This window comes from Taeniopygia guttata, chromosome 5 (genome assembly GCF_048771995.1).
Source record: "Taeniopygia guttata chromosome 5, bTaeGut7.mat, whole genome shotgun sequence".
NCBI lineage: Eukaryota > Metazoa > Chordata > Aves > Passeriformes > Estrildidae > Taeniopygia > Taeniopygia guttata.
In genome coordinates this window covers 25861265-25882500 of record NC_133030.1, presented here as the reverse complement: position 1 = coordinate 25882500, position 21236 = coordinate 25861265, and the positions used below count along the sequence as shown (strand labels likewise).

The following is a 21236-nucleotide window of genomic DNA, read 5'->3' as shown; positions in this document are numbered from 1 at the left end:
TTATGATGAAGAAGCATTAGTGGGTTATGAATGCAGCTCTTCTGTAGTCCAAACTCTTCACAGTTTTTTGTTTTCTTTTGTTTTTCAATTATAGATTAGGATACATAGCTGTGTGTCAAGATAAACTTAAAAATTTCAGTATTTTAAGGATTGCAGAGCACAAGGTTTTTATGCAAAAATGTCCTGCAACAGAACACTCTTTGGACTAATTTTTTCTTTTAAGTAGAAAACTGTGCAAAGCACCCATGGTTTAACTCCCAATCATGTGACAGAAGGTTTTTTAAACAGCTTTTCCTTGTAATCTCTTTATAACCTCTTAGCCTGGCTCCTTGGTCCTCCTACGCATACACAACTCAAAATCTACCTGTGGAAATTTAAAACCCTTCCCTCCAACCCTCTTTGGTCTCTCACAATCACAGGTGAGGATGTCAACTCTGTAGGACAGAAGCCAGAGATGCTGGAAAACTGACACCCTGAAAATACAGGGTCTCCCTTCTCATGCCAGGATTTAGTAATAACTCAAAATATGATAGAAATAAGTGATCCTCATTTGTGATAGAAACCTAGTATGTCTGCCATAAGCACAACTGAATTTATTTTTAATATTTTGCTTGTTCCATTTAATGATCACATTTAACAATAAGGCAGCAAAAGAACACTACTTGGACATTCTAATTGGTTGATGTACCTAACCTAAAGTTAAAAAAACCCAACCTAAAAGAAACAAAACACAAAAAAGCCAAGCAAAAGGAAGATACTGATTTTTATGTATAACTCATACACTAAATTCTAGACAACTACTTTCCAGTAGAAGTGCTAGGTGTCTGTTTATTCTACTTTTATGAGGAAGTTATCCTTGTCTTCATTAATGGAATATAAGCTGTATTGTTCTAATGCACAGAATGCTTTATCTCATGCTAAAGGCATTTTCTCTTTCCATATTGAGAGGAACAGAGTGTATTTACCAGTGCCTGCCTAAAATCACACATAAACCAAATATGTGATGAGATTATAATAATATGACTAGAAGGAGGTCACCTACCTTTTCTGCTTCACGATGACCTCAAAAATTCTTTTTACTGTAAATTAATCTGATCATTTGGAGGAAGAGACACAGTAGGTAAAAAAGCTTTTGCTAGTGGCAAAGATACTTATCCTAAACAGAGGCCAGTGAATCCACTAGTAAACTGTTCCTCTATTACAGATCAACATGAAAGTGCCAAAAAGGGATAGACAAACAGATGACATCTATCCTGAAAGGACTTCCAGGGCAATGCACACCAGGCTACAGCAGGGGCAGTCTCTTACCTGAGCTGGTGAGCACACTCAGGGGGCTGCTGGAGGAGGTGAGCGCAGCGGTGCCACTCGGTGTGTTCTGAGCTGCGCTGGCCGCGGCTGCCAGGGCGGCCAGGTTCTGTAACTGCATCGCGTTCAGTCCTGCAACACAGGGAGGAATGCCAGTGTCTCCTGTCAGAGCCACCATCACCCAAGTGTGACAGATCAGCCAGCTCATCACGAGGGATGAATGGGAAGGAGCTCAAAAGCAACACTGATCTTTGCTACATTGGAGCTCCTTGCTATACTTGAAATGTTTTTCTTTGGCCAGATAGATGTGGTTCTGGAAAAGGCCAGGTACTCATAACGCCAGATGGAGACTCCAAAGGCCAGAAATTTTCAAGCAGCGTTCTCTCCAATCCAAACTTAATAGGAGTTAAGCCAGGGTCTGAGAGATTATGTGCAAGCTACAGAACTTGCCTAGACACTAGGCCAATAACTTCTCCCACTCTCATGTCCCTCCACACCCTTTCTATGTGAACAGCAGTAAATGCAAAATTCTTTCACAAAGGCCTCACACCACAGAGGCCACAAAGTCATGGCTTCAACCCACCATCAGCATGTTTTGTTTGGTTCCCCTGGCAGCCAAGAAGCAACAGTCAATTGTGAGACAATTGTTAAGTGGCAACTCTAAGCCACAGGATCAACCAACATATGTGCAGGCTGGTGAAACATACTGGAAAGGAAAACAGGAAACCTCAGGCATGCTGTGTGTAGGAAGCAAGGAATACTGCAGGGGGAGGAAGGGACCCCTGTTTTTATGAATTTTACTGGTCAATTTATTCATCTGACTCACCTTCATTTTGAGCCACCACTTTTGAATGAAATAATTTGGTCAGTACTGACTGTACTTTGCTCTCTTTTTCTGCCAGAGGATCCATTAAAATGGATCGCCTCCTGAATTCTGCATTTTAACCATCCTTTGGTAGACTAGCTCCATTCTTCTAATTCTGCCTCCCTTCACTTTTCCCTTATTTTCCATTTTTGTCTCTACCTTTGGTTATTCCTTCTCTCTTCATCCGACTTCAGACAATTCCTAATATTTATTCCCAACATTATTAAAAACAAAACTTAATGAATCACCCTTCATTTAACAACATCAGAACATCCTAAGCAGAGGTAGTATCTCATCTTTAGGATACTCAGTAAGACCTTTGGAGCAAAGCACACATCCCAAATAATTAAAACCTCAGTTTTGTAATTTAAGCAGTAAACAGACAACATAAGAATGTGATGATGCATTATAAATTAATTATTTTCTAAAGTACTTCTAATACCTTTAGTATAGTTTGTTTGTTTTTTAAACTCTTTTTCAGTTGTTTTTTGTTTGTGGCAGGATCTGTTTCCTTTGGCAAATTTAGTTCCCAAAACAAGTAGATTCTGCCTTTATTTTGATTCTCAAGATTCCATTGTAACATAAAAGCATGAAGTTAAAATCAAGAAGTTTTCTATTTTGCTTTTATTGTGCTATAGAGGGTTAAAAGTGCAAGTGTTGGAGCTAATGAAGAACAGTGCAGCTTGTTCCTTACTGAAGCAGTTTGTCATTTGCACACTGCACCTGTCCTCTTGTCATCACACTGTTTTCCCATCTGCCTTCAAACAGTGTTGAGATTGAATTTTGTCTACAAAGTCTGATAAAGTGTGGGATCTAATAACCTACTTAATTTTTCTTTCTATGAATTTCAAGAAAGGAGATCAGCTGATATATTACCAAGACCTTAAAACTACAACTTTTTTGGTAGGGAATCACATATTTGGAATAACCATGCAACATATTATTTATATGTCTGTTTTTTCAGTTTTTAAGGTGTGGTATGTTTTTGTTTTGTTTTGTTTTTTAATAATGAAGAAAGAATTACCTTGGAAACCTCTCAATCTCAAATAGTTACCCCCTTTGCTCTGCCTCAGTCCTTACTGTACTTTATTCTTTATTACATCTTGTTTTTAAGCAGACAGAAATGGGGAAAAGGCAGGATCATGTGCACAACAAAATCCACTATAGATCACCCCGCCCCCCCCAGGATATTAGTGAAATGGTTTGAAAAAAAAAATTCCTTTTTGCAAGAGTCTTAGATCTAAGAGCTCTGAAGAGGTCTAACATGAAAGAAGTCAACGTAGCAAGCTGAATTAAGAATCAGCTTCCAGTAGAAATCAAAATTCTTATAAATTAAAATATAACACTTTGCAAAAGCTTGTAATTGTTACTGATGGGTGCACCAGCCAACACAAGTCAGATCTACAAAGACACTTTTGGATGAACTTCTACACAGAAAGGGCACATGATATTGGCAACTACTGTAAAACTCCAGGAGGTGATTTGAAAAGTTGAAAGTCTTTAGTATTAAAATCAAAACTATAGATTTCTCTGCCGAAGCAGAAGAATTTAGAGAATGTGGTGAATGGAGTTGCTAACATGTGTTTTATTATTTCTAACTGTGTGAAGACAAAAGGGACAACCAATTTACAGCTCTAGGACTGCTATACTCAGTGAATATTTTGACTAGCAATCCACAGCAAGGAATTTGGCTCACATCTATGAAGCTATTTTCCCTAACAGTAATGGCATAATGAACTGTAATTCAAATGAATGAATAAAAGAATCTGAATGAAGCACTAGGTCACATTCCTAACAACAATGTATTTCCCACTTAAATGCTTTGTTCTTAAATTCATTGAAAATGGGAAAACTAAGACCCCGAAATCACTGAAAACATGTGCATTAGTGAGTGCTTATTTCAAAACACAGTTCTTCACATATGCACCTGTTTGGATGAAAACAAATACAGAGAGCGTTCTTTTTACTACCCATAAGGGAAAATAATTTTAAATGCCAGACGTTGGGGAGATAGCACCACTTACCTTGGGGACAATAGTTAAATAAGATTAAGAAGGAACATTCACACTTGTAGCAGAGAATTCCTGTCATTTCAAAGGAGTAGGCAAACACAGGACTACTAATTTCAAATGAGATTAAAATGCCAACATCCTTTTGGCTACTTTGTTTACCCTTGTTCTCTTTTGTTTGGCACTGAATCTCTCTTCTTGTGGAAGAAAACTCACCTCCCATTGGGTGGAGGCTGCTCAGTGTGTTCAGGTTCCCAGATGAAGCAGCTGCTGTCTGCTGAAGGAGCTGCAAATAAAGCTAGACATTACACCAAAAAACAAAACAAGAGTGAGAGTGAGGGCTGGCTCTGCTTCTGGGAGAAACTGCATCACACCACAGCCAGAGCGCCGTCACAAATGAATTCCTGCAGCCCATGCACCACATCATAGCAAAGCGTAAAGAGAATCCCCTGAACAACACAGCCAGAGCACCACCACAGTGAAGCTCCACGTAGCCCATGCAGCACACCGCAGCCAAAGCAACAGCACAACGCTTTCCTCACTCAACATCAGCAATGCTGAGGGAAAATTATAGCCAACACACCAAGACAAAACCAGCAGAATCAGTAATGAGAGAGAAATCTTATTCAAAAGTAAGGCAGGATTGCCAACCCTAAGGATATGCTACCTCAAAACAGATTGTACAGCTGACATTGCCAGCATGGGACAAATAGCAATGCCATACCAAAATGAAAGAGCCACCAGGAGAGGGAACCTCCTCTACTCTCCTTATGCACAGTAGACATAAAAGATATTTCATGCTGTAGCTCAGAAGGTTTTTAGAGATTTCCAAATACTTTTTCTATTAAGTAGCGGTTATTAAAAAAAATTCCAATCTACCAAAACTACTTACAAAAGTAGTAAGAGAATTGTCCCATTTCAACTACACAGCATACCAAGAATGAGATGAAATTTTCCTTCTCTGTTCCTCTGACTTAACATTACATGACTACAGTTGTCAGAGCTACCCTGGCAACTCTCATTAGTTGCTGATATCACAGCATATCAATTTTTGAAAAGTTCATCCTTTAGGAACCCAGAAAAATCAACTGAAACTAAGCTGCAGTCTACCCTCTGTGACATCATTTTTGCTAAACAGAATAGCTTCTCTCTGTTTTCTGTAGGCTTTGGTTTTATTAGGCTGGTTGTTGTTTGGATTTATTTACTCTGCTTCCAATCTGATCATCCTTTCTATTTGGACAGTACCGAGTACTGTTCCAGGTTTCACAGGAAGAGGATGACAGACATAAATGAAAATGATAAAGGAATACAAGAATTGTGTCATCAGACAGACATGAAAAGGGCATTTATATGGTAAACATTGAGGCAGTACTATATAAAGAAAAAGCAGATTCTACAGAACGCAGGAGAAAAACCCACAGTGTTTCAGTAATTAGGGCTACTGTGACTAGGGATGAATCCTCCCATAAAAGTATCCCAACTAGATGAGAGCACATAACACAATTTCAGCCTTCTCATCCACAAAATGGATCCTCTCTACCAGGAGCTTTCTAAAAATGAATATATTAAACACTGCAAGACAGTCAGACACTCCAATCCCTGAGGAGATGAAAAGAACCCAAATCAGAAACTCACTGCTAAGTACTGGGGTCCAAGTGTGTTGAGACCAGCCAGGTTTCCCCATATTGAGGCAGCACTGATCTGTTGCATTTGTTGCTGAAGTTGCTGAGCAATTCGTTTCTGCTCTTTGTCCTTCTGTGTGTCTGCAAATTTTACAACAATGGGAGAAGAGCAACCCTGCAAACAGCAATTCAAACAATTACATACTTGCTATCCCCAGCAGTCACAAAAATACTGACTTAAGACCCACTGGAATCATTCCCCTCCTCCTCTATGCATACATATAGACATACATATATATATTCAAACAGAACATTTCATCAAAGGATCAAAATCTTGTTTGCTTTTAATTATATTTTATATTTTGGTATTTTCTCTGCAGATGAAGTTTCTATCTCCAACTCTAAAAATAGAGCAAAACAAACACAAGGGTCCAGGAGCAGTTTTTGTGAAGAAACACACAACTGCACTTGTCCTCTCTGCTCCCTAGTCCCTGAAACTCCACAGTGACTGCCTGACAATTACATCTGCTCCTGACAATTACATCTGCTCCACTAAGTTGTTTTACCTCCATGGTTTGTGCTTGGTGCATTGCTTTGATTGCTGTTTGTGCCATGGCTCTTGTTGTAAAAGTCACAAATGCACAACCTGGGGAAAAAACAAAAAGAAATCAAGTTGTTCACTACCTCTGCAATTACTGAGATAAATACAGGAACGAAAATCCTTACTGGGTAGAGAGGGGGTGTAGGTGGGAATCACAGAAAAAGCTCAAATGCCAGGTTGAGTTGCAAAAGGCAGCATCCAGCATCCTCAAACTGCCAAAAAAGCTTCTTGCTTTGCTTACCTCGGCTCAGGCCATCTGGGCCCCGTAATATCCTGCATTCTTCAATCTGCCCAAAGGGGGAGAACATCACTCGAATGTCATTTTCATTGCATTTCTTGGATATCATTCCAATAAACAACTTCCTATCTTCTACTGCTAAGGAATCAAAAGACAAAGAGTATTACCAGCAAATATGTGCTTACTAGATCTTAGGTCTTCTCTGTTAACTGCAGTTATTTTCATTGTCTTTAGGATGTGGGCTTATCAAAACCAGATTCCTAGTAATGGGCTGCATCTTCATTTTAAGAGGATTCATTTGAGGTACTTCAATGAACCTGACAGGTGCCTGTTTTATGATTTTAACGTTTATGATTTGCTGACTATTTTTAGCCTGTAAAGTCTGTGAACAACAGGAATGCAAAAAAAAGGAAAGAAGTATGTCAGATTCAGCACTTTCCCTGTATCTCCTCAGTTCTAGGTGAGAGAAGGCTTGAATGTGGTTTACTGGACTACTTTCATTGTCTTTTCTCTGCTTATTCTATCTTTAGACTACCACATATACCTAACTGCATATAAACAAGCAAGTGAACTGCAGAAAGCTTCTTTTTAGCCTCATGACAATCACCTAAATTTAGATATGCCATATCCTCAAGCTCCTCTCTCAACAGTAGAAGCAACAGCAGTTGCTAAAACAGAACACTTTTACTTCTGTTAGTGATACGTCCACTATGATCTGCAGCAAAAGCACAAAAATAACACCTCAAATCAAACCACAGACTGTGTATTACCATTTCATAGCTTTAAATACTGATGCTAATCTATTAGATATATTAGAGTTGAATAATACCTTCCAGTGTGCAGACTAGTTTAAAATAAATGGTTCAGAAAGGCATTTGCCTTAACTTTTCAGTTAGTTGTTACTAATGTCAGCTAAAGGTTACTTAGTGAGTGGGGTAAATCTGAATTCAGAGCAGATTTTTATACTCTCAATTTACTTATTTAAGGATGCTGATCACCTCTGAAAGACTTTCTTTTAAAGGGTGAAGAGAATTATTCACAATATCACTTGAAAATATGAAACAGTTATACAACATTCATGACAATATAAAATGATGAAGACTAATACATTTTGAAGCTTTAAAAAAGTCTTCTCCTATTCAATGCTACAATGAGGGGAAATCAACTTATTTGTTGAGTCTTCTACGATGCTGGAAAGGAAGACTCCAAGCTATTCCAGCAGACATGACTTTAACTGGCCATTAAATCTTAATGTTGTACCCAATCCATTTTCTGGTCTTAGAGCAGAAAGCTGTTTTCAAATCCTTTTAGCAGACCATTTTAGTTCAAGAGATCCAGAATTCCTTTTCTTGGTGGCAAGTTCAAATACTTTCATAACTAATGCTTTCTTATTTCTTGTTGTCACCTTCACTTTTTATTAACACTCAGAGTTAAATAATAGCCTCAGAATTAACATCCTAAAATCCCACTGAATACTTTTTAAACTTTCCATTATTTTCCCAGGATATTTGTATGTGTGTTTTATGTAATGCAAGGTCAGTTGTAGGTTAGAGAACCTAATCTGTTCTCCTCCCAAAAATACTTCAAAACAATGACTCCTTTCTAGATATATTGACACAGGAACATGGCCTGTATACCCGTGGAGGAATGTGCAGATGGAATTGCACCTACTATATGCTAACCATGCATTCCATCTTCTGTTTTCTATTATATTAAGAGGTAAGCTTTCTCAAACCAGGACTATCTTCTCCATGATGCAACACAAAATACTGCAAATGAAGAAAATAATATTCAGCTGTGCCTAGAAAGGCTGAAACTACAGGATGCTAAATGCTTTCTGTGCTTAGGTTGCAGCAATACAGATACATACATATGTGAACATGCATGTATATATGTACATAAAGGAAAGGCATTTCTTATAAGGAAATGCATGGATAAATTATCATTTACCCAATGGTAGATGATAAATTCTTAATCCACCTGAAATGGCCAATGTGCAGAAATATTCAGTTTTTCTTCTCTACTGAACTGCTGGTAATTCTCAACCTCTCTTGTATGCTATAAGTATTTTTGACTCCCACCCTAACTCCAACAGGCCTTGCTTCACATTGAACAACAATCGAAAAAGCATTTCTAGATTTCATAGAATCATAGAACAGATTAGTGTAGAAAGGACCTAGTTAATATTCCTTTAACTAGACCAGGCTGCTTATAGCCCCATCCAGACAGGTCTTGAACACTTCCAAGGATGGTGCACCCACAGTTCCTCTGGGTAATGTGTTCCAGTGTCTCACCATCCTTAAAATCCAATCTAAATCTCTTTCCGTTTAATACTGTTATTCCTCGTGCTATCACTATACTTCTAGATAAACAATCCCTCCACATCCTCCTCGTAGGCCCCCCTTCAGGTACTGGAAGGCTGCTAGAAGGTCTCCCTGGAGCCTTCTCTACTCCAGGTGGAACAACCCCAACACTCTCAGCCTGTCCTCACAGGGGAGGTGTCCATCCCTATGATTATCTTCATGGCCCTTCCCTGAACATGATTCCCAGGTCCATGTCTTATGCTGGGGGCCTCAGAGCTGGATGCAGTACAATAGATGGGGTCTTACAACAGCAGAGGGAGAATCACCTCCTCAACCTGTTATTCCCTCCTTTAGATACAGCCCAGGATATGACTGGTTTTCTGGGCTGCAAGTGCACACTGCATGTTTATATTCATTTTTTCAGCCACCAAGTCCTTCTCATGGCTGCTCTCAATCTACTCACTCAGCCTGTATCCATGTTTGCAGCACCTTGGCCTTGCTAAACTTCATGAAGTCGACACAGGCCCACATCTCCAGCCATCAAGGCTCCTCTGGATGGTTTCCTTTCCCTCTAGGGTATCAACCACAGCACTCAGCTTGACATCACCCATGAACTTGCTGAGGATGCACTCAATCCCATGCCCATGTCTCCAACAAAGATTTGAACCACCTTAGCACAAAGAAGAACTCACTGGATGTTTCCCTAACTGACAACATGGTTCTACCACAAGCAGCAGCGGGAGAGATACTCTGAGTCATGGAATTTGAGAGACATCATTCACACTGCCTATTATTGAAAACACACCTTTATGCTTTCACTTTTTTTTCCTTTTAAAAAACCCCAACTCAAGACTTCATCAAAAGCTGTTAAGCAAAAGGGAAATCCTCAAGCTTCCTGACTAGCACAAATGATGACACCAAAAGGAGACTTTAGTAAAGCTTACCATTACTCTTTTCACTGTCAGCTGGTTTCATCTGGATAGGATGGTGCATCTAAAATGTAAAAAGATTATTTAATCCCAGATACTTTCACTTCATACTATGAGATACATCCCATAAGAATTGTGAAAGAAAGAAATTACAGGCTAAATTGCCTCTAGAGAGGTACATATGTAACACCACAAAAATTCCAAGAAAAGGCTTGCCTAATTGTATGCCATCATTCCTCCTCAGAGTATTATAAAAGCCATGCCCGCCCATTTTACTGCCGTATCATTCTTTTAAGTACTCCAAAATTCCCATAAGATCTGTTATTATATAGATCTCATAACACTGATCTTTTGAACAGTTTTTTACAACATTATTTTAGGGCAATATAATGTGTTTGTGCTTCAGTGGTGCTGGAGCTCAGAGAAACAAGACAAAGTTGTGAAGAAAGCAGGGCTCTGCTCTTACCCCTGGGAGGATCTTCATGTTGTGAAGAGCATTCTGTGCTTCTAGTGCAGCTTTACGGGTATAAAATGTAACAAAACAGCACCCTGCAATTGAAACAAAATGTTACCCAGGAAAGAACATCCAGTCTTGGAGTGTTGTACAGAAATTGCAAACTCCACTTCCATCCTTCCAATGCAAAATATGATAAGTAGAAGAGGTTAGGCACTGAAACAGGTAGGTGCTACTGTTTGTGAAAGTTTAAGAAAGATTTCCAAGCGTAGTAAAATAGAATATGTTCAGAACTGACCCAACATCACTGCTACACCATTAAAACAAACAATTGGACACATCTGTTGACTAGTTCATTTTCAGTTATTTCCTAGTACCAAAACCCTACCCTAGCTTCACAGGAAATATTGCATATAACTGAACTGCAAATCCACATACAAAATTCAGTAAGGATTTAATGTTTATAAGTATTCAAGTAACATGAATGACTAAAACCCCAATTTCATATTTATCTGAAACTGCGTCCCAACCAGTCACATTTTGATCATATCACAGCACTGCAGTGATGCTCTTTGGAGCAACACAGTATTATTGGATGTTCTGCTTTGCAATTATAATTCATACTCCTCAAGCATCTCCATCACTGCCGAGTTCTGAAAGAAATTACAATTTTTCTGAGCTCAGTTAATGACTGGATCACAGTTCAAGTATAATTAGACAAACACACTTAAATGCTTTATAAAGTCTGGGCTTGCAGGCACACCTGGTCACACAGAGCTCCTTACAGGGCTGTTTGAACAAGCACACAGCTAAGACTGCAACTATGTGAAAGTGGCTGAAACCCCAAGTCTCACAAGAGAAGTACAGAAGTTCTCACCTTTGCTTTGAGGAGGGTTTTGGCTCCTGTCCCGCAAGACATTGATTTCATAGACAGCACCATACTGTTCAAAAAGTTCTCTTAGATCCTTCTCACACCAGCTCCGTGGGACTTGACCCACAAACATTTTGATAGCATCTAGATCAGGTTGGTCTGGGTGATCCAGTGTGCCATTCATTTTCTTTGTGCTAAGAAAAACAAAAAGGAATTTCTGGTTTTTATCTTCCTACAAATTCTAAACAAAAGCATGCTTATGGCAAAATTAAAGAAAAATTAATTTTCTACACATATATAAATGTGTATGATGAAAATATACATATAAAAAGGAGCTCTTGCACATTCCCAGTATGCATACCAGAGTACATTTGCATTTACTGGCAAGCTATGTACTTGGAAATGAAACACTCTACATAGCTGTTTAAAGCTCTTTTCCCATAATGTAGTCAACATGTGGGATTCAGGATATAAATTTGCTGAGATAACTGAAAAATAACACTAGTTCAGCCATGTAAAATTTTACAGAATAAGAAACCAGAACTGAAAGGAACCTGAGCTCAGTCTACCTACAATCTGCTAAATTTATCAGTAACCACCAAAAATGACAGCATGTTATTACAGCATTTTAAAATGAGACTAATTGTAACTGTTGCTTAAGGTGAAGATCCATCTTAAAACAGAGAAACAGAATAAACTGATCCAATGGTAAGTTTCTTTAAAGGTTTACAAGGTGAAACTTCTTTGTGAAACTAGGGAACTTTCAACAACAACTGGCAAAAAAAAAAACAGGCTTAAATTGTACATGAAAAGGCTGGGATTGAACAATCCAGTCAGTCACTGACTGAATTAGGTTCAATAATGTCAGGATTCTAACACAGAAAAAAAGGTCACTTAGAATACAACACCACCGAAGTTTTGAATATGGGAATCCTCAATAGATTACAAGGTACTCTGTCTAGCCATATGAACAGTTTACAGCCTATTAATAAAAGTTATGTTATGCTCCACCCAGTCACCCAGTTAGAGCTGACAAGCTCTACACTGTTCCCTGTATTGACTCCTCATTATTTGTTAGGTGCAGTGTGATGTCTGTTATCAGTACTCCCAGCCAGGTACACCAGAGCACATCTCCCTTCAGAAGTCTGACTGTAGTGACACCCTATTGTAGCTATAGTGATTAGTTGGTTAAAATTCCTGACCAATCCCTGCATAATTTCAAAAGGACATGGGGAATGGAACAGCCTCTGCACAATGATTCCCCCCAAACTCTTTGCTGAAGGTGGTCTTCTTTCAAGGCAGTCCTCTTCATGTCTGCTTTGTTCCTTTAAAGATAGTTTGAATAGCTTATTAATTGCACATGACAGTAAACAGTATTCCTCTCACTGTCCCATCTGAAATCGTATTCCCCCCTGAAAAGAATTTTAAAAAAAATCCAAGTCCAGTACTGTTTAGTATTTTTCCCATCAATACACTGCTGTTCAGAGCCTAAGGAAAAACTGATGTTAGGGAAAGCTCATAATTTTATAGCTGTATGAATAAACCTCAAAACCAACAAAGCTTCTTACTAGAAAGAAAGGGAATGATCCTTAATTCTTTCACTCCTCTCCACCCTTCCACTCAGAAAGGATCAGCACTCTCCAGATAGCCAAGGGAAACACCGCCTTTTACAAAGATCTAAACTATCTCTTTCATTTCAGTTAAGAACAATTGGAAATTGTTCGCCCTCTCCAATAATAATTTTCAGCCCTGCTTTCCAAGCACTTCAAGAGCACAACATGGCTACTATTAACTGGGCAACTCTTAACATTATCTCAACAGTATTCAAGGAGTATTTTACTCCTAATTAAAAGGTTTAGACTGGAATCATTAATAGGGAAGAACAGAAACAGTTCTTCCCACAAGTGATTTCAACAATCCATTTTATAATATCTGCACCTGTAGTATACCACAAACAATATAACTAAACAGCTTTATTCCTCCTTAGTCCTTATCACCACAATTATCAAACCATTTTCCCTCTCATCTAGAAATAAACATCCATCTTCCACTAGGATTTCTTCAAGAAAACAAACTGCAGGCTGTCCTATCTCTCCTTCCTGTCCCCTTCTGTACCAACAGACAGCAGGGGCTTGAGACAGCAACTCCAGCTATCATTTTAGTTACAATAAAGAGAAAAATACTTACACAGGGCTTGCATTCAAGGAGCAATGGTCCACCATCATCTCTGGGAGGAAATCCAACTTGAACGCGGCCATCACCTCAGTCTACGACAAACTACTAACACTAAATCAATGTACTGCCTAACCCCCCAACAACACCACTTCCAAAAGTCCTGCAGGTCTTAACACTCAGCCACACAAAAAACACTCAAACCACAGAAACAGAAGCTCAGGGAGACCAGCAATAGACACCACAGAAACAGGCTGGACTGGGAAAGGGACATGGAATCCCAGATTAAAAAGGGGATGTGACCATGTGAAGGGAAGCTCAGCTTAATACACAATGAAAATGCTGATGCACTAGGCTTGTTTTGTGCAATTTTCCCTGGCGAAGCAGTACCGAGTGCACTGTCAGATAAACAGAGTGTCAGATCCATGAAGATAGCAATGGGTAACAGAGCAGAAAGAATACAAACTCCAGTCTTTCCACCCCCAGCTAACTCCTTGTCTCCCAAAATGGCAGACCAAGGCCTTGAAGTTCAGACAAGCACTTTCCAAACCAGCAATACTAAGGTGTGAAGTCAAGAGGTTCCTTCACCAGAAACATTTTTAATAGCTGATTTCACTCTCTTCACCTTGTGCTCTACTATTGACACTCTCAACTTCTATGGCAAAAAAATGCCAAATACCATTTTTCTCCAAACCTGCCAAAAAAAATAATAGCTAGGAAGATCTGATAATTCAAAAATTCCTTAACAACTGGAGAACACCAAAACTGATTCCTTTTATAGAAGCAAAACACACATTGTTCTGGAAACAATACTTTGTCTAAAAATCTGGATATACAGCGTTTATAAATGATCAAAAAAGGGAAAAAACCCAGTGACTTACTGAAAACTGTTTTATAATCTTTGAGACACTGATCAGAACACCTCAGCTGCTTCATCATTAAAACAGACATAGTATGTTGATCAAGGAACTGTGAGATGCATTTATATACACAATACAGGCTTCTTGTTAAATCTCCAATACCCAAACTAATGGGAAGATAATGTGGATAAAACTGGATACACTGTGAAATGCAGAAATATTTGACTGAGTGGAGTGAGTGCTGCAGAGGCAGCTGGGTATGTTGGAGCACTCCAGGAGGAATGCTTAATTGGAGTCGAACATGAGACCAGAAATCCTTATACACAGTCATTATAACCACAAAATAACCTCTCAGAGCATCAAGAATTGCATGCTGGAGCAGCTGTGATCACATCTTTCTCCTGTGTCATGACTGCAATATGTACTTGCAGTTATTCTGACTGGCCAGTATACACAGCTTTATTTAAGCTTGCACAGTTACAGTAGGTCAGTTGTTTTTTTTCATAAATAATGTTTCCAACCTCTAAAAAAATTTTTAAAAAGAGAATATTTCTTATCTTTTGCCAGCAGTGAGGTTAATTAAAAGGAGCTAGGTCTTGTAATACAAAGAGAGATGCATACACTGCAAAATAAGAGAGGACATGCATTTCTTACACATCAGATATTCAACAGTAACTACTTCATGCATGGTCTTACTATGTGATAAATGCAAGAAAGCTTTCTCTTTAAAGAAAAAGGTGCAAGCTATCTGCTAAGTACCATTGTTAAGAATGTGCAAATAGGCATTAGGGAGTACAGGTCAATTTTTCAGCTTTCAGCAAATGAAATTGTTCTGTCTACCTGTAGACACATATTACAGGCTTCCCACTTGAAAAATGCCATGTTAAGTAAAGGCCATCATATTCATCATAGTCAAATGTTAAACTGATCCTAGAGCCCATTTAATGCATTTGTCTAAAATGAGACTTTAGAGAAAAACTTTTCAGATTTATATGATTAGAACAACAGATTACAGGATGAGATGAATCTATAGACCAACACTGTAAATTCTGGCCATATTGAGGAAGACCAGAACTCATTCCTTCTGGTCTTTCACTCATCTTTAGCTTTTTCCAGCAGCCAGTAAAATGCCCCAGCTGCCATGCTCACTCTAGGTTTGATGAAAGACAATGTTGGCAACACAGAGTCTAGAAAATGGGTTTTAAAAATGTTACTGAGATTGATTAGTTTACTGAAGAAAATCACTACACCATTACAATTTGATCCTATGCCCACCCTTTTCCCCATCTCTCTGCTCCTCAAAATCAAAGCCCTATCTTCTTCTTCTTCCATTAAGAAAAAACTGCAACACTATAGGCACAGTTTGTTGGAAAGGAAGAATCAATACTAGAATGGTGAATAAATACCTGAAGATATGTTAACCAGGACTCAGTGCCTCTGGGTGCCATACTTCTGAAGTAATGATGGCAACTTCAGTGACAAAACAGTGTACAAACGGGTCTGGATTAGTGTTATTTAGCTGAAGGCTTCAAGCTAGTGAAATTAAAAGACTTACAGACTTCACTTGTGAAATTATCAGGAGTGGAAAAATATGGCATTTCACTACTGCACAGAAATAATTAAATGAGAAAAAGTGTTTCTTTAAAATGTCATCCTAATAGTTTCTCACAAAGAAAGAAAAAAAAGGGAGCTAAACACACTTATTTTTCGCTCAGATGTCAAATTCCTGCTGGCTTCCAGAGCCATTCTTTTACTGTTTCTATTCAAAGGATAACAGAAACAATGTCTGAAATTCCAAGCTCCATGGACTGCAGCTACACATTTAAATGTGATGCTCATCAGACAATGTGAACATTAAAAAACTACTACATACTACACATTAGATCTCACTTTTTTCTGAAGCCCTAGATGATGTTGCAGAATGTGTCATTATATGTGCTCCTAAGAGACTGCAGAGTACAAATGTTGAAAGTTTTTTGCTTTTTAAGTTTACAGAATTACATCATATCCTAGGACATAAAAAAAACCAACAAAAAACCCCCAAAAATTCACCACAAAACTGAAAATCCTGTATTATATTTTCTTGCCTAAGAAAGCCTAGTTTTAATAAAAAATTAACTCTGAAAGCTGAAAATAATACCATCTTTTATTTTATACATTCAGTACTCAGACAGCATATACAAATCTGAAGCTGAGCGACTACTGGCATGGTGAGAGCAAGCTATGGGAAAGGATGTAGGCTATGGGGAAATCAGACACTGTGAAGCTCTGAAGGAGACAGGTCCTAGAATAAACTTCCCCTGTATTATCTGTGCATATCCAGATTCTTACAGTGCTGCTGAATTGCAGTTTTGTTTTTAAACTGATAACCCCTAGGTTACATGCATCAAAATACAGTAGTTGCTTTGTCAATATTTTGTTGTTTCACTGTTGATCATGTAAGCATGTGGTCAGAATGTTTTCTGTTTGTGCTGAAATCCAAACTGTCTCCCATGCCTCACTGGGTACAAAAAGCCCCTTACCTAGTTGCCAAAACTGCAGTTTCTTCTTCTGCCAATCTCTTTGACTGTTACGCATTGTGGGTACACAAATCTGACACATTGAGAATATTGAATTTGCCATCAAAATACATGAAATTTTTGGTCTCCCTACAATTCAGATTAAATTAACTGAAAAACATTTTGTTTATGTGAACTTTTGTAGAATTTCCCACGTGGAGAAAAGGGATAGGAGGAGAAAACAACTGCCTTTACCTTGGCAATACCAAAGTTTTGCAGTGCTCCCTCTTATGCCTTTACCTCAGAGCAGATAAATGAGATCTAGACACAGATGAATTTTTACAAATCAGGTACATAAATTAAATTCTAATAATAGATCCTACTAGAAGCTTTTTTCTCCCTCCCCTTCCTCGAAATATTTTTGGGGAAAAATTTTTGAGGTACATCAATACATTCCTGATCTACTTCTCTGGCTTGTGAATGAAGTCCTGTAGTTTCTACTTCAATTAATTCTGTTAAGGCTCAAAAGGAATGAATTATGAACTTTCCTCTGACTGAAGAACCCCCAGGACTCCCAACTCTCTGCCAGCAGATGAAACAGCAAGTCACCCAGTCTTCTGGCTTACACAACAAGGCTTTCTCTGCCTAAGTACTCTCAGAAGCAGAAAAATGAAACAGCAGCTAAACATACCTTTTTTGATACTAAAGACAAATTATAGCTGTAAATTATATAAAATTTATTTTGAAAAGTTAGGGAATTAATTTTCTTGAAACAGGAGATGAAACTTTGCACTGAAGTGTGGAAATTTGTTATTATAATTAATTCTAAACAGCGAAGCTTATAAAAAGACAAGAAACACATACAGGTACATTTTTTCTCTTGAATTGTTTATGGGTCTCCTCATATAAATATGCTTATCTGTTCTTCCTGCTGTGCAACATACACTTCACACAGAATCTTCTTCCCCACAATTCACAAAGCAGTTGGAGTTCACAGGAGTATAACAGACGTCTAATAAAGGCAAATTGAAACTACTAAGAAGGAACACTTTACTAAATTCATAAACAAATTCATAAACTGGTGGTGACTTCTGTAATCCTGTCAAAGCTTGACAAGGCTTGACCACAGTTGGATGCATGCAGAGATATTTTCCCCACTTTTATGTACTATACATATATAAAAACCCCAACTATTTTTTTAAACAGATAACCCATGGGCTATCTGCCTCAAAACACTGCATATAAGAATTACACCTTCTAGTTAACATTAGGAAGAAACAACTAAGTAATGTCATCTTTAAACACAGCCTAATCAATAAAGATTTTAGACCCATTTGTGTAATGCACATTGTACTAGGCATTATCAGAAAGAAATCAACAACCAGAGTATGTCCAGTCTGGCAGTTCCCAATATCTCTAGTCACATCTTTTTACATTTCCAAATCAACACATGCAACACAAAACCTTCATGTGAAAATAGATATGTTTGAAGACAATGTTTAAATTAAACACATAAAATTACCGCTTCTCTGTAGCCACTGATATCACAACTATAAGGTGGCAAGGCAGCTTATAAAGCCTATGTAAGACTGTCTGATAAAGTGGTTCTGAACTAAGCTGGTCAGGAAAGACCTATTGCTTGAAAATGATGTTTCAGAGAGAAATCAAGGGATTGAAAGCTGTGGTAGAAGAGAAGACTCTGTTCCCAGCTTTGTACCAATTCACTGCAAAAATCCAAGCAACTACCCTTAGCGCTTCAATTTCCAGATGTCACACAGACAAACCAGGAGACAGTGATGTTTTCCTGAGAGATAGAGAACTAAGAATACTGTTTGCTATAAAATACACCCATACATTAGAGAGGCGACCCATAACACAAATATGCCATTACATAACAAAAGCAGAATTAAAAAAAATTAAACTCTTTCTATGGATATGTTTTACCTTCTTAGACTAAATCCCATATATCTCAAGATCCTTCAAAACTTTTCCCTGTTTATTTATGTGTAGACCACAGCCAACAGACAGAGCAGTTCAGAGCTACTTGCTCACTCATGGGAAAAGAGAGAGAGTTGAATATTCTATTCTGAGTTCCTCTTCACTTAATTCTAAATTATCAGTAACTTCATGTCTTGATACATTTACCAGTCTGACAAATTTATTTGAATATGAACAATGGATTCAAGTATTTTCAAGAAGGAATCATAAAAATACAAAATCGCAGAATGGCCTGGATTAGAATGGACCTTAAAGATCACTTAGTCCAACCCCCCACTACCATGGGCAGGGACACCTTCCACTAGAACAGGTTGCTCAGCGGCTCATCCAAACCGGCCTTGAACACTTCCAGGGATGAGGTATCCACAAAGTCTCTCAGCAATCTGTTTCAGTACCTCAGCATCCTGACAGTAAAGAATTGTTCCCTAACATCTGACCTAAACCTGTTCCCACTTTGAAGCCATTCCCACTTGTCCAGTCACTACATGCCCTTGTAAACAGTCTCCATCTTTCTTGAAGGTTCTCTTTGGGAACTGGTGATGCCAAACAGTTCTGCTTTGACTGCCATTCATTTATTGGTCTGAACAATCTAGGTGTCCCTCTTGCTTTCACTTCAAACACCAGGCAGTGAAGTGAATGCATGTGACTGCACAAATTGTCAAAGGGCATGTGTGGCTATTACTTTAGGCAGCTTGTATCTCCAAACCACCTTTCCATATAACAGCTAAGAAAGCAAAATCCTAATGATTGATACAACAGCATTCCCCCTCTGAGAAAGGAAAGCAAGAAAGCAAGCAAAGAAAGAAAGAAAGAAAGAAAGGAAAAAAAAAAAGAAAGAAGACATATTTCACACACAGGTTAGTAAATTTTTGGAACTTCTTGGCAGAATAGTGCAGATGCAACAAACTTATGTGAGTGGAAGAAGTACTTGGAAGAGACCCAACAGAAGCTACCAGACAAATCACAAGAGGTGAGGTTCTGAGCTTAAAACTGAGAGGCTGAGTGACCACTGAGTCAGTTTTGTGATAACAAACACTAGAGGTTATCAGCCTCTGTGAATGGCAGTGATAGGCCTAGAACATGCTAAAGAGCTGGAATTTGCCTATGCATTTGTGTTAGGACAAAACAACTATGTAAAAACCACACTATATATAAAAAAAAAAAAAAAAAAAGAAGGAAGAGCTGTCCTATTAAAGATACTCAAGAACTGAATTACATACATAGGATGTAAATGCTCATTAAAAGCATCTGCACTATATTCAATTGCTTTAGTAAGTAACACTAAGTCCTCCCCAAGAGCACCCCCAACACCACAAACTACACAACCCAAACCCCACACCTCTGGACTTCAGGAAATGTAACAGCACAGACAGCAACTAGTATATAAACTTTCCTTTCTTTTTTCTTTTTATAATGTCTTGCAATTGCTTTCACTATACCACCACACAACTGATGAACAAATTCAATCTGTGCTATATATTTAATATCTGGCTCACTCCTGAGAACAACTTACACCAAATGGCAGACAGCAGCGCTGCAATTTGAGAGCTTATCTACCAGGAAACAGGTTACAACATCTGCTCAAATCCAAGAAGTCAAAAAAAAAACTCTACCCCAAACTGCAACTAAGTCCTGCTCTGCCAGTAACCGCTACTGACATACAGCACGTCTAATGAGAACTTGGAAGAAGCTGAATTACCAATTCTAGGACCCTCCTATAACACATGTATGAACTCCACAAATTTTAAGGCAGTGGCCTACAAACTTGTTCAATTTTCTTCTCATCTTCTGATGCACTTCCTCTTCATCTGCTTGCCTGAGAGGGGATGCAGGATTGTGCTGTGAATATCCTGACAGGACTGTGGGTATTTGAAGCAGCCCACAGCTCTGCAGACAATGACCTGCTTCTCTAGGACAGAACAGCTGCATGATGCTACCCTGAGTCTTACTTTCTTAGTGCACAGCTGCCAGCTAACACAGCAGCATGAGGTTACTAACCCAGTGCTTCAGCTGTGTCTGCTGCTTCAGTGATGATGCTACAAAGGCTTGCACAGGCATTACCAGAGAGAAATGGAATAGCCTGGCCATGAGACTACCTCCTGACAGGGACCTAAAACATCCATCTACCCATAAAATCTTTGATTATCCTATTGTCAATATGGAGTAAGAAAGCTGATAACCTTCATAGCATTACCTTGAGGTATATCCAACTATTCTTTCCAGAACCTTTATCTATTTAATTTTTTTTTAATATAAAAAACCTCCAAAGAATTTCAAATCACTCAGTCTGCTATAGTGCTATGTACAGACTGACAAAAAACTTCAGTTAGCATATGCAAATTTTTCCAAAGGCATACAGTATGTGCTCATCCTGTTTTCAAGGACAGTACTTGTGCAGCACTAGGACAGTAGACTACTACTTTAGCACAGTGAAATAAGGAAAAAATATGTCTATATGTAAGTAAAATCTTCCAATTAAGACAGTTTCCTAGAAACTTCATATTTTCTTTG

The 21236-nt window shown here is 38.4% G+C and overlaps 1 protein-coding gene across 22 annotated transcripts in view; it reads right to left on the bottom strand.

Moving 5' to 3' along the window:
• CELF1 (CUGBP Elav-like family member 1) overlaps positions 1–21236 on the bottom strand; it is a 59080-nt gene that overhangs the window by 16783 nt on the left and 21061 nt on the right. For 10 of the 22 annotated variants that reach the window (XM_072929892.1, XM_030274162.4, XM_072929897.1 and 7 more), the window contains 8 exons: positions 11204–11391; positions 10339–10421; positions 9888–9936; positions 6644–6778; positions 6368–6447; positions 5815–5976; positions 4396–4477; positions 1309–1437 (listed from right to left, as the gene is read on the bottom strand). In XM_072929892.1, coding sequence (XP_072785993.1) covers positions 1309–1437; positions 4396–4477; positions 5815–5976; positions 6368–6447; positions 6644–6778; positions 9888–9936; positions 10339–10421; positions 11204–11381 — 898 coding nt within the window. In that variant the 5' untranslated portion in view covers positions 11382–11391. The remainder of the gene's footprint in view (positions 1–1308; positions 1438–4395; positions 4478–5814; positions 5977–6367; positions 6448–6643; positions 6779–9887; positions 9937–10338; positions 10422–11203; positions 11392–21236) is intronic. The other 12 variants (XM_072929901.1, XM_072929903.1, XM_072929900.1 and 9 more) reach the window with 3 other exon arrangements.